The sequence below is a fragment of the Mixophyes fleayi genome, chromosome 5, assembly GCF_038048845.1.
Source record: "Mixophyes fleayi isolate aMixFle1 chromosome 5, aMixFle1.hap1, whole genome shotgun sequence".
Taxonomy (NCBI): Eukaryota; Metazoa; Chordata; class Amphibia; order Anura; family Limnodynastidae; genus Mixophyes; species Mixophyes fleayi.
The window spans coordinates 66,588,721-66,607,300 of record NC_134406.1 but is presented as its reverse complement, the minus strand read 5'-3'; the positions used below and the strand labels follow the sequence as shown (position 1 = coordinate 66,607,300).

Sequence of the window (18,580 nt, the reverse complement as noted above, 5' to 3'; positions counted from 1 at the left end):
TTCTCTGAAAACCTACCTCTTCAGACAAGCTTATAATATTCCTCAACCACCCTCTTAACCTCACTACCTTAGCCTATTACCGCCTGTTACACAATTTCACACAAGACAACTACCCCCTGACCAACATTGTTGTGTGACAGGATCATTTAGCCTATGAGTCACTTTTACCTTTGCAGCCTGGCTGGGCCAAAATGCAAAATGTAGACTTAACCTCATGGGTCAATCTCCCATTGTCCCATAAATTGTAAGCTTGCGAGCAGGGCCTTCTCACCTCTTTGTCTGTTTTACCCAGTTTGTTTATTAGTTTATTATGTTTGTCCCCAATTGTAAAGCGCTACGGATTATGTTGGCGCTATATAAATAAATGGTGATGATGATGATTATGATCCATATATCTGATTCAAGCACTGAATATTTTTTTCTTTAACTTTACAATTGTATATGGGGACTGGACTCCCCTTCTTTCAAGCTGCTGAATCCTAGAGACCCTTAGCATTATGTCTCCAAATACTAGCTGTGCGCACCACGGAACCTTCTATACTGTAATGGATTAAGTTGCTCTGGTTGGGTGTGGTAGGATTTTACGAAGACGATTATCCCGACTGCACTTACAGCAACTGTAAAATTCTGAATGCTATGTGAATGCGAACGCTATATTGTAATGCCGGAAATCTTCACAGTGAGTTTTTCATCAAATCGGAATTGACTGCATCTCGGAATTACAGCAATCGGAAGTTTACAGTCGCTGTAAGTGCTGTCGGGATTATCGTCTTCGCAAATGTGACTACCACCGCTCTGGACAGCATATGAACAGCCTTCACAGCTCCCTCATTAGAACAACGGGGGAAATAAGGACATTTTAGTTTTCACTCCCAAAATAAGCATGTCCAAAAAGAGAAGAGAATTCTGGGTAATTTCATTTATATGAAGAGCTGTTTGTCAATGCACCACTCACTTGGTTATTAGAACACTATGCAGGCTTGTGCTGGCAATGATGGCGAACCAAACATGAACTCTTGTGATAGCTCTTTGATTACTTAGTAATCAAAATAAGAACAATGTCTTCTTATATTGTCAACAACTACAGGGGTGCACCCAGGGGGGGTTTCCTAATCCCCAGAAACCCCTGTCCTACCTGGGGTGCCGTATGCTTACAGTGGCTGGCCCCTCTCCCGGGACCAGCCACTACTGCTTGTAGCTTGCTATCGTCTCCCAGTCAGTCCCCTGCTGTGTGAGCACAGCTCTCTGCCGGCAGTGTGGTCCCGACCCTTCCTCCCACACAGCCAGCATGGGTGTAATGCAGGAGGCAGCAGAAGAAGGTAAGAATGTGTGTGTATGTGTGTGAGTCTGTGTTTGTCTGTGTATATGACAGCTTACATGTCTGTGTGTTTGATCCAGTGTTTGTTTGTGTATTTGTGTGTCTGTGCTTATCTGTGTAGGTAACAGCTTACATGTCTGTGTGTTTGATCCTGTGTGTTTGTGTATGTGTGTCTCTGTGCTTATCTGTGTATATGGCAGTTTACATGTCTGCGTGTTTTTGTTTATGTGAGTCTATGCTTGTCTGTGTATGGGACAGTTTACATGCCTGTGTGTTTTAACCCAGAGTGTATGTGTAGCCACGCCCCTACACATACAGGACACGCCCACTGGTATTGTGGTGTGGAATCCTCGAATCCTGCGTTTGCGCCTGAACTACATCTGATCTATAACTGTGTCAGGTCATAAACAGTTACAGTTCTACAATAAGTCCCCTGCATACTCTTACCACAGGGCTCTGCTAACCTTAAAGAATGTTAAGTTATCATGATTGTGACTCATTTTTGTTATGAATGGAAATTGTAAAGTTTTATTGCATCTTTTCTGTGTTTAGTAAAAATGGAAATGCCAGTATCTTAGTGAACCTATTTAATTTAATTCCATTTTCCTATGGTATTCTTTTTGCCATGGAGCAGTTTTTGCAATATGCTGCATTAAATAAGAATTGCATTCCAAATTATTTTGTAAATGCAAATTGTACTGTAAATTATGTATGATACCAATGTGATTAGCTCTGCTTCTTATATTTTTATAGGGTAATATTAGGGCATATCTGTCTATGCTGTTTTTGACCTTATGCTGAAGGCATTTCTGCACAGCAGATGGCCCTTAGGATCGATGTGACCTACTGCTTTTCTGTGGTCTAACACACCGTTCCATGACATTGACAGTATTAGGCAGAACTATTTAAGGTCACTAAAATAAATAGTTTGGAGTCCTCATAAGCACTAGACATTTTTTACTTCATCTTGATATTAACAACCAGGATGAGTTTGCTAGGAATTCATGTTGCTTGAATTATGTGTTGTTGTTATTATGTAAATTATACATTGATGGATCTAAGCTCATAGAGACCAAAGGTCCAAGCAGCATTATTTTATGCAACATTACAGATTACAGATTGTACACTGGTCGTACAAGGGCAGAACCCACTTTACTATTCATATTAGATTGCTTCATGATGCAGATTCTCTTCAGTTGTACAGCACTGTGATATATGTCTGGGACTGTGTCAATAACTGATGTAAATAATAGTAGTAGTGCATTTCTCCTATACTAGTCCCATCAAATCATTGAACATCTTTGCCTGAGCTATCTCCATTTAGAGTGAAGTACGATTATAGTGTTTGAATTAGGAAGTGACAGCGGGTGTTGTGTGAGGTGGTTTTGACAAGTCATTCAAACATTTTTGAGGCAAAAATGAAAATAGAGACAGAGTAGTGATTAGAATAAGTGCTGGATCAAAGAGGTTTGTTTTGTGAGGGAGAAATCATTGGCTGTTTCAAAGAGAATGATAATGTGCCAGTTGTTAGACAGAGGTTAAGGAGGTGCAGGTCAGATACAGTGAAGTGGAGAGGAAGCTGAGCAACTGGGCAAGCAAGAAAACAGAAGATAATAGAATTGCATAGAATGGTTAGAATTGTATGTATATATTGCTTGGCAATTTGTATGGCAGCTACTTACATTGTTTCTGTAATTGCCTATGTGGTCTGTATATATGAGCTACTGTAAGCAAATAAGCCACAATTTGTCCAAAATGCTACTATTGCTACTACCACATCTACTACTACTACTATTAATATTAATAAAAATAATAATAATATAAATAATAATAATAATAATAATAATAATAATAAATACAACTAATAATAATAATACGAAATTAAATTAATTTATTACTATCAAATTTATTAATATTAGTTGTTGTAATAGTGGTAGCAGGCTACTCGCCATTCAGTGTAGCAGGCTACTCGCCAAACAGTGGTGTCAGATCTGAGCTCTCAGTCACCCTATATATTCTCTCACTTAGCATGCCATGAATGTTGCTGTTGAAAAGAGTGGAATCAAAATTGCTTATTTTCTAAAATATTAATTTAACTAAATTAAAAATAAATATGTCAGGTTTTTTTTAGCATTCTGCATAGTAAAATCAGTGGCATAATCAATATCACAAGTTATTGACAGAGCTTTACTCTTGTATTATTAGAATTGCAATGCAATCTTAACATTTAATTGCATGTTTAATAATGTTGGCTGATTAACACATTTTAACATCAACAATAGCTTTATTGAGGGGGTGAGTATTTGATACATATGTCAGTGGCATAGCCAAGACTACATTGGATAATGCTTATTTTTAAATTGCATTTGGCTTTCACAGTAAACTGTTTGCCTATTAAACTGCATTATGTTTGGCAGTCTAGTGTATAAAACTGTACTATATTGTTTTTAGGAAATTATTTACAGTGCAGCCATATGGAGAAAATATTTTGTACACAGCCATGCATATCTCCAACTAAATATGACCAAATATAAAATATTATGTGATTTCCTATGATATTACAAAACAGTTAATGCAGTCATTTTAGTTCCAACCACAATACCGACTTCTCACTAAATGCACACACACATGCATGCACACATCTATCTCATATTTGCCAACTTTTACAACCTCCCTTCCGGGAGATCCTGGAAGGAAGGTCATGTGACAGGGGTATGAGGGTATTAGGGGGCATGGTGATGCCACATCTGTCAAATGCCCAAAATTGTGGCACTATACAGTGGAGGCAGGGCTTAATTCATGAAGCCCCACCCCCACTGTAGTCCTGGAGGATGCTGGGAGAGTGGGCAAGTAGTATGATCTATCTATAAATACGATAGATCATACATATTTCAAATAATAGTAAAAGGAAAGATAAGGTCAATAACAGTGCTGTCCTCTTACACATACGTATCAATGCTGGATAATGAAAAACTTAACATCTATGTATATCAAAGTTCTTATTCACATGACATATAAAAACGTCCAAATGCAAATAGATCTTAGATTGTTATAAATGACAATACTTTATATGTTATAATTAAAAACCTTATCTTTCCTTTTACTATTATTTGAAAATATGATCTATCTATCTATTTATATATACCATTTTCTCTGTTATTTTCACATTGAGAATGTAATTCCATTTTTGCTCGTGAAATAATTGTGAAATAATAGCAAATTATCAGATACTGAAAGTGTACAGTTTATTTCTGAAACCTCACCTATCATTCTCCAGCCAAAATAACAAAGACATATTTTACATTCCACTTAAAAAAACTCCACAATTTATTTCTACCATATTCTAAGACAGTCAAGAGCAACCTGATAAACTTCAGGGGCCGCACTAGTGACCCTAAATACTTCAGGGGCTGCACATTACCCTTAACCTCAGATATAAACTAAAACAATAGATTTAATCAAAGATAGAGACAGCTACCTGTAATTACATTTAAGCGGCATTTTAAACAAGCAGTAAGGCCATTGGGGCCACAGGCTTGGAGAGCTGCCTGTTCCCCTTTATTGTTTTCACCACATAGCATTCACCACAACATGAGGTATATTTACTAAACTGCGGGTTTGAAAAAGTGGAGATGTTGCCTATAACAACCAAACAGATTCTAGCTGTCATTTTGTAGAATGTACTAAATAAATACTAACTAGAATCTGATTGGTTGCAACATCTCCATTTTTTCAAACGCGTAGTTAGTAAATGTACCCCCAGGAGTTTAAGAGAATGGTCTAAATATGGCGATAAGCCTCTTATTTTCATGCCCCCTCTAGATCAGGGTTTCTCAATTTCAGGCCTCAATTTCAAACAATAGGTCATGTTTTGGAGATTTCCTTAATGATGGACAGGTGATGTAATCTATTTGGCTAGGTCAGTAATTATCCCACATGTTCCCATTGAGGGAAATCCTCAAAGCATGAACTTTGGGGGCTACCCAATGGCTGGAGTGAAGAAACACTACTTTAGCTGTTACCATGTTCACTTTGATTTATGTATTAGCTAAAAATGTTTGGCCTTAAGTACATTTTATTAAATTGCCAGTAAAACAAAATCAAAATAAACATTTCAAGCATTTGCTGCCATAGGATAGTGCACATATGGAACGTGTGATGCTTTTCACCAACCTCTTTTACATCAGAATAATGATGTTGGTCAGTGAGTCACATTCTTCCTCTACCCGAGACTGCAGCAATAGCTTTTTCTTTTCGGGAAGCCAACATGTAAAACCTTATCCAATATACAGATACATGTTCCCTGTCACTTGTAATTATTAAACTGTCATATGGTGATAGGGAGGACACAGTAGTCATTGTTCTTAAAGGGAAGAAAAATATTATTAAATTAAGTGCCAATAATAAAACTAAATTCAATGTCAAACACACAATTCCAGACACTGGGCCTCATTTAGGACCTGAGTCATTAAGGAGCATAGTGGACGTTTTTTTTTCATATAATGCACATAATTATTCTGCGCATGGCCAGAACCGGACCATACACCACAGAACGCAACAACTTGCAATTCATTTTGGAGTACAAAGGACACTTATGACAGCTTATGGTTTCAGGGAAGGAAAAGGTTGGGGAAGGGGCGTATGGCTGATTTCAGTATGGGCATGCCAAGCTCGAGCGCATGCAGCAGTGTCCGATTCAAGCTCTGGGCATCTCTCAGGTACTTGTTTTTCTCTTGCTCCAGCTACAGGTCTAGTCTAGTAAGTGCCAATAGCCAGTGATGATGGCTGAGTATGTATGCTAGAACACGTTGCAATCAGGAGCAAACGTAAAATACATTTTTGTATGTATAATAGACATTAATTACATCCTAATATATGTTTTTCATGGGAAGAACAAAAAAAAATGAACATTTTTTTTTTCATGTTTTGTCATTAATGACTATATTATTAACAGGTGACATTAATTGAATAGGATTGTTTTTGTGCTTTCTTTTGAGAGTTTATATTCCACTTCTGTATTGGACGTATCCTTCATTGTCTTGTGTAGTATAGCAGAGCAAACCTACACCCATATTCATCACCAGATGTATCTGCACATCCACTCCTTATTGAATATGGACGTGCACATACCCGTTTCAAGTGCATGTTGGAAAAAAACGCACATTACGTTTATTTTGGGTGCCTTAATGAATTAAGCTCTAAGGGTTTCAAGCAAATCCAGGTAAAAGGTGCCAATTTGGATATGGACAAACCCATGTTGCAAAGTGGTGCAAATGCTTTTTCTTTTGCATTCAGTGACAATACTGTCTATTTTTGCATGTAACGTACAAATAATGGACTGCTTTAATTTAGCAGGAACCATATACCACCTGGTTTATATTTTGTAGTGCCACATTTTTATTGTGTCTATGAGCAAATATCCTGCTTTTTGTTCCATCACTTAATTTGAGATTCCAGAAGTAGATAACAATTCATCACAGTGAACAAATAATTTAGGTTATCTTAATGTTTCTCTATGTAATGCAAACATTATTTGGACAACAAAAATAACAAAATAAAACATGTACAGTAAATATAAGGCCTGCCATATAATAAAACTGATAGAAACAGAGTCTGTTTATTGGCTAGTTGATGTAGCTCATACTTGCCAACTTTCCCAGAATTTCCGGGAGACTCCCGCATTTTGCGAGTGTCTCACGGACTCCCGGGAGAGTGTGGCAATCTCCCGGATCTGCCCACTTCACTAGGAAGTGCCCACTTCCTAGTGAATTGGGCAGAATTAGGTCCCAAATGCCGCGATTCCTGGTGAATAGCAGCGTCTGGCCTCACCCGCCGTTGTCAAATGACGCGCCTGCGTCATTACGTCATGGGGTCGGGTCCAAAATGATGCATATTTTGGAGCCCCGCCCCCTGTCACACCCACCTCCCCCGCAGGCTCCCGGAATCGGAGATTATAAGGTTGGTATGTATGATGTAGATAGGTGAAGTTTGCACAATCAAATTTTGCAGTAATATAGGCCCGTTTGCAGACCGTTACAGAGGTACAAACTTACAGTGGTACCTCTGCTTGCCATTCCATGTAATGACCAATGTGCTCTGTATTTGTAAATTCTCATTTAATGGAATTTATAGTGTATAAATAGGGGCGATGACAGTCAATTCATTTTGTATTGTGTTGTGTTGTAAAAAAGGGAAATATTTGTACTTAAGGCCAAATTCTGCCTGAGAAATGTGCAAAATTCCACAGACACATTTTTGGTGAGTAAGCCACGTAAAAGTTTTGAAAATTTTGCTTATCTCTAGTAATGGAAAATGACAGTAAATGGATCTGCATAAAATCTTATCCAGATTACTAAATGTGCTACTATTATAACAACATTTTCTGACCAACAGGGCCGTCTTTCCCATTGGGCACGATGGGCAGGTGCCCGGGGGCCCAGTGGGAAAGGGGGCCCTGGCAGGTCTGCTGTAAAAAAAATCCTGTAAAGAAAAAAAAAAAAAAGAAACTTACCTTTTGCGGTCACCTGACCGTACAGGTCAGGTGACGATCCGGCTCACTCCCTGGTCCTCTCTTTCGTGATGTGCTCGCAGTGAATGTCCATCACGCCCGACATTCACTGCGAGCACAGCATGGAGGAGCACAGCGACGAAGTACAGAAGAGGATTCAACACATCGCGATTGAAAGGTAAGTATATATAATCCTTTTTTTTTTTTTTTTAACTTATATATTTATATATAGGGGCCCCGGTGCACTGCTGTGCCCGGGGGCCCATACTGTTGTTAAGGTGGCCTTGCTGTCCAAAGGTGAGTATACACAAGTTTCACAACTATCGCTCATGTCTGATCTTAGAACTGTAAAAGTATTTTCAGAAATTGATATTATTGTAAGAAAGAACAAATCATGTAATGGAAAAGCTAAGTCACCTGCTGAAAAAATAAATATTTTTGCTTGGTTGTATTTATGTCCATGAGAATGATTATGGATGTAGTTTTTAAAACTCAATGCTTTGTTATTTCTCTACAAAAGAATACTTTTTCACCAGATATATTAACTGACCACTGAAATCCAACTCCTGACCCCGAAGCAAAATGACATTAATCCCATATTAATATTTTGCTAGCTTCCAACACTTCTAGTTTCTTGATACATGGATTTGGTGAACCAGAAAATCCTCTGTTACGTGTGTTTCTGAGGTCTGTAATAGACAGAATTACTGTCTGTGCATTTCTGTTTCTGCTTTGGTATGTTTAGCTCCATAGAAAGCACAAATAAGAAACTGCTTGCGTAGCTTACTAAATCTGCCCACATATAAGTAAGCTGACAGTAGGTTCTAATTATTACAAACAAGCAAACATGCAGGATGCCTTTAGTCGAGAACCACTTCAAAGGGAGTATTAGTTCTGGAAAGTATTTATTTTTACAGCCTTCACATATGTTTTGATGGGAGCATAAGTAAAAAATATTTAAAATAATAATATTTTGTGTTACAGTTCTCTCTTAAAACGACTCAGGGCTAGATTTACTAAACTGCGGGTTTGAAAAAGTGGAGATGCTGCCTATAGCAACCAATCAGATTCTAGCTGTCATTTTGTAGAATGTGCTAAATAATGATAACTAGAATCTGATTGGTTGCTATAGGCAACATTAAACCTTTTCAAACCCGCAGTTTAGTAAATATACCCCTTAGTCTCTTTTCAATATCTGTGGAGCAAAGAATGTTCAAGAAATTAAGGTTATCATTAACATACTTACAATGTATATAGTTATTAGTTATATACAGTGGTGTAACTGCCACCAGAGCACCCCATGTGATACAGATCCATCTGCGCCTGAGGTCCACATGCTGCACTTCTGAATATGCGGGGGATAGTACATGCACAGTGAAGCCCTGTTTGAATTTTCAGTTCTAGAACTGAAAGCCCAATGGTGCTTCGATGGCTAGCTACCAATATTAGGAAAATACTAGTTACACTGTTTGCAATGTGGTAGGTGTTGTCGATGGGGAGTGCAAATAACGGACATAAGTAAAGAGCAGGCAGTGTCCAAAAAATGCAGCTGTGTCCTGCCTGAAAAATGTTAGTAACTATTGGTCATTGGAACAAGTACCATTCTCATAACTGCTTGCAAGCTTTTACTAGCATTAAACACACTAGTAAAAGCATGACTTTTGACATCAACGAGTAAGGTGCACATTACAATTCCAGAAAGCATTAAAGAAGGCCATGTAATGGCATGTAATTGTTGTAGATTAGAGAACCATCAACCTAGCTTTTTGTATGCAGCATTATCAAGAAGTTTGAAGTCACTGGAATACTATTACATATAGATTGTAGGCTTCCACAAAATCATAGTACAGTTTTTAAGGTTATTATGCTTGCTTATCCCTAATAACTGCAGCTGCATACTATATCACAACCTCAATTAAAACTAAAAATTTATAATTTTTAAAAGCATTGCCTTAAACTCATTCCAAAGTAAGAAATTTTGTTTTGGATGCAGAACCTCATATCATTATAAGACCGTTTAATAAAAAAAAAATATTAAGTTAAATCAATAAAATTCTGTATACCAGATCTCTTCCTGAACACAAACACGAAGCGCGCTCTATGAGATCACTCTGCCCTAAGCTGCAGAAGTCATTTATTTGAGTTGTAAGAAACATGAGGTCAACACTCCAGTTTACCAGGTAGAGAGACTATGATTCTAATAAGACCACTGGCAACTCTCCCAAACCTCTAACAAAGTACACATGTATGTACGTACATAAACTAGTGCTTCCTGGGTGTCACATTTCTGGTGGCTTAATGTCTCTTCTATCCCTAATAAGCATAAATATGACGACTCAGGTAATTCATAGACTTTTCAGTCCTGTGATTGACCTTTATCAAGCTTTTGGTCCATCACAGGACTGAAATTGAAATTTTCACCTTGTATACAAGACCTGAGAGTTGCACTTTAAAGGATTGGAAATGCAATTTACACTCATGAACTTTTGTCCTATTTTAAATTCAATAGTTGTAACAGCCTCACCCTGTTACCAGAAACTAAAAGGACACACATTTTATGGTCATCTTTCCCATCTTTCTTCCTCTCTGCTCCTACAGTCATGGGCAAAAGTTTTGAGAATGACACAAATATTATTTTTCACAAAGTCTGCTGTACAGATTGGCTGTACATTGAGGTGCGAGTGGGAGGACCAATGAGAAACTGCAATATCAGTGATTGTGGCTTCTCATTGGTCCTCCCGCTCATCCCCATAAAAATGTCACGCAGCCCAGGTTTTCAGCCGGTGCTGTGAGACTCACAATGGAGCCCAGTGGAAAATGAGTGCACAAAGCAGCCCCTGTGGTACAAGTCGGGGGTAGAGCCATAATGCTCTGCTCCCTTTTTAGGTGGTAGTAGGTGGTATGTTTAAAGAAGTAGTACATTGCAATATACATTGATCCTCTTCGGGTATGAGTTAACGGCTGTGAATGTGTTTCAAGATCAGTGACCATAAATGTAGTTTTCTAAAAATTGACAACATTAATAGTGAAATATTACCTAACAAGCTAAACCTCAAAAGCAGTTGGATTCGTTCAAAGATAAGTGGTATGAGTTTCTGAATTCACTAGGATTTTGTGACTTCACAGATAAAGTAATACTTTGTGAGATTAGGCACAAAGCATCCTGTTGGAAATCATTTCTAAAGTAAAATTTTGGAGTGACACTTTAAATCAACTTTCTGGCTGATTGCATAATTCATGTATTTTTGTTTCTATGACAACTGTTACTAAAATAGTTTCTTACAATAATTACCATTTCTTTCCTCACATTGCATTTTTCATTCCTTGGGAATTGCAAAAAGTTGTTGTTTTTTTTTACTAAAAGGCATATTTGCATAAATATTTGCATAAATCTCTAAAGATTTTTTTAGAAATCAATGACCATTTCTATTCCAATCAAGTATGTAGTTGAACATTACAACATCAGTTTTAGATTTGCAAATAATGGATTTGAATAGAAGAAACTTCATGGGATCCTGTAACTTGCCGATATTAAAATGCTGTATTTTTCATAGTAAAAAGATAGCTTACTGTCAGAATTTATGTGAAAATGTAAAGTAAAGACCAGTTTTCTTCCTGTATAGGTTTAAAATATATTAATCTTGTCAAACAGATTCAACCAATTGAAAGGTGCCACTTCCTTGCAAACAAAGCAGCTCATTGCATTGCCCATCAAAGCAGGTGTATCGTTCTAACAATGCACATTAAAATTAAATTAAATTCTCTATGTAGTGGACCTCCTCTTCTGTTACTTGTCAGGGAGTGGGTTTCAAGTATAATATAAATGAAAAAAAAGTGTTACTCTAAATAAGATAGCAATATAGTCATTTTCAATTGTAGCTCATCATTTTCATGTAATGAACATACATTTACAAGATGAGAAAGATTAAAGTTTCTGCAAACTTCCATGTAAAAGCTAGCAAACTTTCAACTTGTACACAGAGGGCCTGAGTCATTAAGCGAGATCAAGGCAAAAAAAGTAGTAAATTTGATCCTGGATAAACCATGTTACAATTCAAGGGGTGCAAATTAGTTTATTATTTTGCACATAAGTTAAATATTTAACTGTTTTTTCATGTAGGACACAAATACTTGATAGCTTTATTTTTACACTGAAATTTAAAGTTGATCTAGGACATGCCCTACCCCTATTATAAATATGTCCCCACATTTTAAATTTACCTCCCCTTCCAATGCAACATGGTTTTGCCAAGGTGTAAAGTTACTCCTTTTCTTTGCTTGGCTCTCCCTAATGATCCAGGCCCAGATGCTCAACATAATACCTAATTATTTGCTCCAACAGAGGTCTGCTGTATCCCTTCCACTCTTTGCAGAATGTGCTCTTGAGAAATATAGGACCTCATTTAGAGTCGGACGCAAAGTCTGTTTTAGGCGCAAGTGTCCAAGATGCAGGCGGATTTGGTGCTTTCTGCACATGCATGATAGTGTTTTTTTGTTGGATGCGCCTAAAATTAACTTTGCATCCAACTCTAAATGAGGTCCATACTGTACAAACTGACTCTGTAGCCCAATGGATAACTAAATGGAGGTTTCAAGGTCTCCAGTAACACAGCTCATTTTGTAGAAGGTTAAAGAGGACTTCATATGATATAGCATATACTGTAAATTATTGCGTTTATGGAAGAAATGTTAGATGTTTTGGGTTAAAAGACAATTTTACTGTGTGTCCTTTTAGTGGCAGAAATAAAAGCAGCTTTTGTCAGAGTTTAGGACAATAGGGCAACTTAAGTGCATAAACTGCAAAACAACAATGATTAAATATCACATAAAATACAATTGTGATGTCTAGATAAGAAAATAAAAGTAAAGTGCTAAACAATACATTATTTAAAAAGACAGTCAATACTTAGTCAATACTATCTTCAAATTTCTGTGCTTCTGACAGGCATCCTTCTTACTGTCTTAGTGGCAATGATTTACCCTTTTATGTTTGCTCCACCAAACGCATGATTGATGTATTTTGAAGAAAACAAGGAGATTTATAGGGCTCATAACATCTTTATGTATTGAACAATGTTTGTGTGGAATGAATGTAAAATGGAATCCTTATAGCACTAGTGATTTATTTATTGCTTGTTCCTGCCTCTTTGTTGAGGTTCTGCAGCCCAAGTCAGTTTGAATCAGAGCATACACATACACACACAATACAATAAGGCTTGCTTTATATATATATATATATTTATATTAAGTAGAGCAGGTATATGAGACATTAATTAAAAAACATATGTATCTACATGTTTGCTCAATTACACATTTCCACCTATATATCTACATAAGTCACCATTTGCCAAAGTGTGACTCACCTTTGGAGTCGCACATAGAATCTGACCTTTTCAGTTCCATGGTAGGAGCTGTTGCAGCTGGGCATACACAGAAGTTCCGTTTCTGCCATCTTAATGTGTATTGTGGCTGCTTGAAGGCAAAGACAAGCAGCTACAGTGCAAAGTCAGTACTGCCACTGTGGGAGCTGTACTGGCTGTTGAATGGCGGAAACAGATAGCAAGTTTTGGACTGTTGAGGGGGGTTTCCAGGCAACTGGAAACCCCCCCCCCCTTCCCTAAGTGCTGGTCTGGTTGCCAACACTTTAAAATATTTTACAAATTTACTGATAGCTACAAATTTTTACCAACATTATTTAAGTAGTATGTAATTGTAGCAAAACAGAAAATTCTATGCAATCTAAATAATGTAGGCGAGAAGATATTGAAAGTATTGGTTTCTCAGCCCCTACCACTGGTGTAGTACATGTTGTGCCTTATTTAGAGTTTCACTCATTTTTCTCCCAGATGTAAAGAACTGCAAATCGAATTACAGATGAATTTTGGTACACATGTGCAGAACAGAAATGCATATATTTACACCCCAAAAATGGACAGAAGATCATAGATATCTCCTGCATTAAGCTATGTATCGCATTAAACCCAAATCCCCATAATTCTCAGTGTTCTGCCTTATGGTGAGAGCACCGCAGGAGAAGGATCGTCAGATCTCTCTCAGTCTTCGTGCTCTCCCCTCCGTTCAAAATATTGAAAAGTAACTTAGGTCGTGCATGCACATTAAAGAATCCTGGTGGTATATTTACTAAACTGCAGGTTTGAAAAAGTGGAGATGTTGCCTATAGCAACCAATCAGATTCTAGCTGTCATTTTGAAGAGTTAACTAAAAAAACAATGATAACTTGAATCTAATTGGTTGCTATAAGCAACATCTCCACTTTTTCAAACCCACAGTTTAGTAAATATACCCCCTGGTCAGATCCCAGAGTTATTGCTAAAGTCATCGCTGGGACAGACTCTTATCGGATGCGCTGTCATAGGATGATTTTTTACAAAGTGGCCACTTTATATTATCCCTTATAGTTGCGATAAGGGATGATAAATAGCAAGGGGAAATGCGGCCATATATATATAGGTCCGTAAATGAGGCCCATTATGTTCATTTTAGTACTATCTACACAATATTTTTACTGATCACTATTTTTTCTTACCAATGGACAATCCCAGCATGACAGGATCGCTAGAAGAGCATGCTGGGATAATAATTCCACAACAGCTGAGGAGCCTTCAAAACTTGCTTACCTCTGATCTAGACCATTCTTAGCATGTATCTGTCATTACAGTGACAAATAAAAGTACATATTGAATTCTTTCTGTCAGTATTATCATAATGTGAGCTAGACCAGGCAGTCGTGGACTATTTGCTTCAGTCAAAATAATGTATTTGCTTCTGTTTTTGGAGTACCCCAAAAAATGCACAGCTGCTAAACAACTGAACCAACAGACAGATACAAACTGACTACATTCAGCTGCCAGAATGGTGAATGCTTGTTATTGTACAGCCCCTTTCAAAGCTTATCCTTTACAAATGATGTGTAACGATCATGCTGCTGATTTCATATGGTCAGTATGCTGGCCAAAAAAATTGTTTATTAGCCATGCAAATATGGCCAGTGTTATGGAGTAAAAAGAATTTACTTCGGCTCGCACAATAGCCAGAATAGTTCCACCATAAACTTTCTGGACGCTAGCAATGTTCTTGTGTAAAATAAAAACTAAACATATATTATACATATGCATGTAACACAAACATTCATGCTATAAAAATTCCACAAAAAATATATTGATTCTTCTAAGCTTTTGGCAAACTAATATGATTAAATGGAAACTGGAGCTGTGTTTCTCTAGGAAGTATTAAATGGTATTTCCTTTACTAAACATACTGTGCGTACATTTAGTAACTACAAAACTCTAAAAGGAATGTTTTATCCTATTATGTACTTTAAGGAAGTCAGATTTAATTCTTCTTGTTCTCATAGGGCCAGAAATGAGCATTTTATTATTTTAAAATAATATAAACATTTTCAGAGAAAACTTTTGTTTGTTCATATTCTATTTTAGAATGTTAAGGAATTCTATGCAAATTGTGTTTAGAGAAGTGATGAATTATTAGTGAGCATAAATGTCACTTAATTCACCAATCACTTAGACAATAGGACATAGCATAATATAACTATCACTTTGCATCACAGCCGAAAAGGGTAATCAACTTGCTGCTGATGCTTGCTTAAAACAATTTACATTAATTTGTGCAAACGACTGATAGATTACATTTTGATTACAGTTTGGAAATAATGAATACAGATTCACTCAGTGTAAGGTTTATGTAGGACATGATTAATGATGAGCTTGCTTACTATGCAAGTGCATTCCTGTTTTGCTCTAATTCGCTAGCTGTCATTTACATCTCCTAAATATGGTGAACAGAAACATATTTTTTAGCAGACAGCAAAAATAACATTTTAAAAAAATAATTACAATAGAGTTCCTGCATAAGGCTTGTAAAAACAATGTTTGTGGAAATGTGTTTTGTAGTTTATGTACATTTTTAAATGAATACATATAAAATAATAATAAATATAAAACAGCATTCTATTGTCAAATGTTGGCACTTGTCAGTGCTGTTGTCTCTGGACTAATCATGCCAAACATTGAAAAACACAGTAAATAAATTAGTATATTTTTACTGATGCTACTTATAACCTTGGTGATGATGATGATAATGACCTTGCCATTTTTTCCTACATATGGAAAGCAAGCCTGGACAAGACATGGGCAGACTTACCCCACATGCTGTGGTGTTACTGCTACAGGCAGAAGTTCCTAGGGATATTATGTTACAGGCACAGGAGCATCCTTATTACGCCTAATGCTATATTAGAATTTTATAGACCTTCTGACATTTACATTCTCTGTCTAACTGTACCTACTTTGTTTGTTGGTGTTTCTGTTAATGTGTCAAATATGCATGCATGCCATTTATGTTAAGCTTGACTATATTTAATTAAACATCCAGTGTTCTTTCAATATGGGTACCTGCTGTATTTTAAATGAAATTATCTGATGCTTTCAGAGAATTACATTATAATGAAACCAACTTGACATTTGTAACATGGATTTGTACTATATACAATATACAAAGTACAAAATAAGCTTCATAAAAAAATAATAAATCATGGGACTGAGCCTGTCTATGATACTTTCAGTACTGTTGACAGCATTGTAGGATATTAAGACATACAGATGACATTAGCATAGTGATTGCTCTGATAGATAGATAGAAAGACAGATAGACAGACAGACAGACAAACAGACAGACAGATAGATAGATAGATAGATAGATAGATAGATAGATAGATAGATAGATACATAAATAGAAAGACAGACAGACAGACTGATAGACAGATAGATAGATAGATAGATAGATAGATAGATAGATAGATAGATAGATAGATAGATAGATACATAAATAGATAGATAGATAGATAGATAGATAGATAGATAGATAGATAGATAGATAGATAGATAGATAGACTGACAATATTGACCACTGACCTGTGTGCTTGTACCAGGTTTTCCCAAATCCAGTCCTCAGTGAGCACTAACAGTGCATATTTTCCATATCTCTTTGCTGGAGCACAGGTGTATTCATTCAATCATTCATTTATTTTCTGATTGACACATATTAATAGATTCACTGGTGGCACCACGTATGTCACGTGTCACCTGGAAGACAAGCACTGTTAGTGCCCCTGAGGATTTATGAAGCCCTGGCTTATATTAGTGCTTGGTACTAGGCCTACTAACTTACTGGCATTTAATAAATGTGAGTTTTACTTTAATAGAAGCTGGCAACCTACCAATTGCCTAGCTCCCAGGGCCCAAAATATGACAACTATACATTTATTATACTTAGATGATAACAATAAGAGATGTACTTGTTTAGAATAGCTCATTAAGCATGTATATCTATATATACATTCCATTTGTGCTTATACTGCAACATTTCCAAGAAGTCAACAGTTTCTGTAAATATCACAATAGATTACATGGCTCAGTAAATAATTGGGCAGAATGATTTGATGACTATACAGTATACATTGTGTTCTACAAAAAAAAACAATTTTTCTGGTACCCTTTATTGAAAGTGTATCTGTATTTGTATTAATACAGAAAATGCAAGTTTAGAAATGAGCCTGATTGCATGGTTCATTTTGTTCTCCTTTGTAGAGCCAGGCTGCGGCCCACTACAAAGGCACTAAACATGCCAAGAAGCTCAAAGCACTGGAAGCCATGAAAATTAAGCAGAAATCTCTTGCTACCAAGGACAACGCAAAGACTATCTTCACTTCCATCCCTACTAATACCATCAATGGCATCTCTGAGAAAACAGGTTAAGCGATAATCTTTCTTGTTTGTTTGTTTTTCTTGTTTAACTACATGTCTGGTTATGTGCTTGTCACATTGAGTCACTCTAGAGTCATCATTCTTACTGTATTGATTTTCTTTTTTTTCTATATACTGTTGAGATCAAGAAAATTTGCTGTCAAGGGACAATTTTCTCTAGAACACAAAGGGGTGCATTAAATACAATACAGAAATATATTACATCTGTTTCACTTTTTAAGTAAATGTTGCATTTTCAAATATCCATTTCTGCATGTTCTGTTTCAGTGTTACTGTTTCAAATATGCATTCAAATTGCTGGTTTGCATGTGTCTATACATAAAGATAAAGGACCTGATTCATTAAGGAAAGTAAAGCAAAACAAATGAGTAACTTTGCACCTTGGCAAAACCATGTTGTATTGGAGGGGGGTGATTTATAGTTGGGGTAAGGCATGTCCTAGATCAACTTTTAATGTAACAATGCTATCTAGTATGTGTGTGCTAGATGAAAAAACAGCCAATATTTAACTTATGTGCAAAATAATAAACTCATTTGCACCCCTTGCATTGTAACATGGTTTTGTCAAGGTTCAAAGTTACTCATTTCTTTGCTTTACTTTCCTTAATGAATCAGGCCCAAAGTGCTATTCAATCTATTCTACAATCTTTCATGTGTAATCGAAAGAGTTTTGGAGCAGCTGATAATACATGTAGTGAATTATTAGTTGCTCAGTGGTTGTTGTCATATTTCTAAGGACTTTTCAGAAAACTAGTATAAGAATTTAAATTGTACTAATCAGCTATAGGTAATAGGCCCACAACCTCAGGTTCAGTAGATTGAAAGACCAACATTTAACAAAGAGAAAGTTGGGTATGATGTCACTTGGTGTAAGGGGGTGAAGCTCAGTGGCGCACCTGATGACCTGATTACCCCTGGGCTTATCTAGTTTCCCAACCAATAATAACACCC

The 18,580-nt window shown here is 36.6% G+C and overlaps 1 protein-coding gene across 2 annotated transcripts in view; it reads left to right on the top strand.

The window, feature by feature from the left end:
• Positions 1–18,580, top strand: part of ZNF385D (zinc finger protein 385D) — a 252,255-nt gene that overhangs the window by 164,357 nt on the left and 69,318 nt on the right. For both annotated transcript variants that reach the window (XM_075212330.1, XM_075212331.1), the window contains one exon: positions 17,453–17,615. In XM_075212330.1, the coding sequence (XP_075068431.1) occupies positions 17,453–17,615 (163 nt within the window). The remainder of the gene's footprint in view (positions 1–17,452; positions 17,616–18,580) is intronic.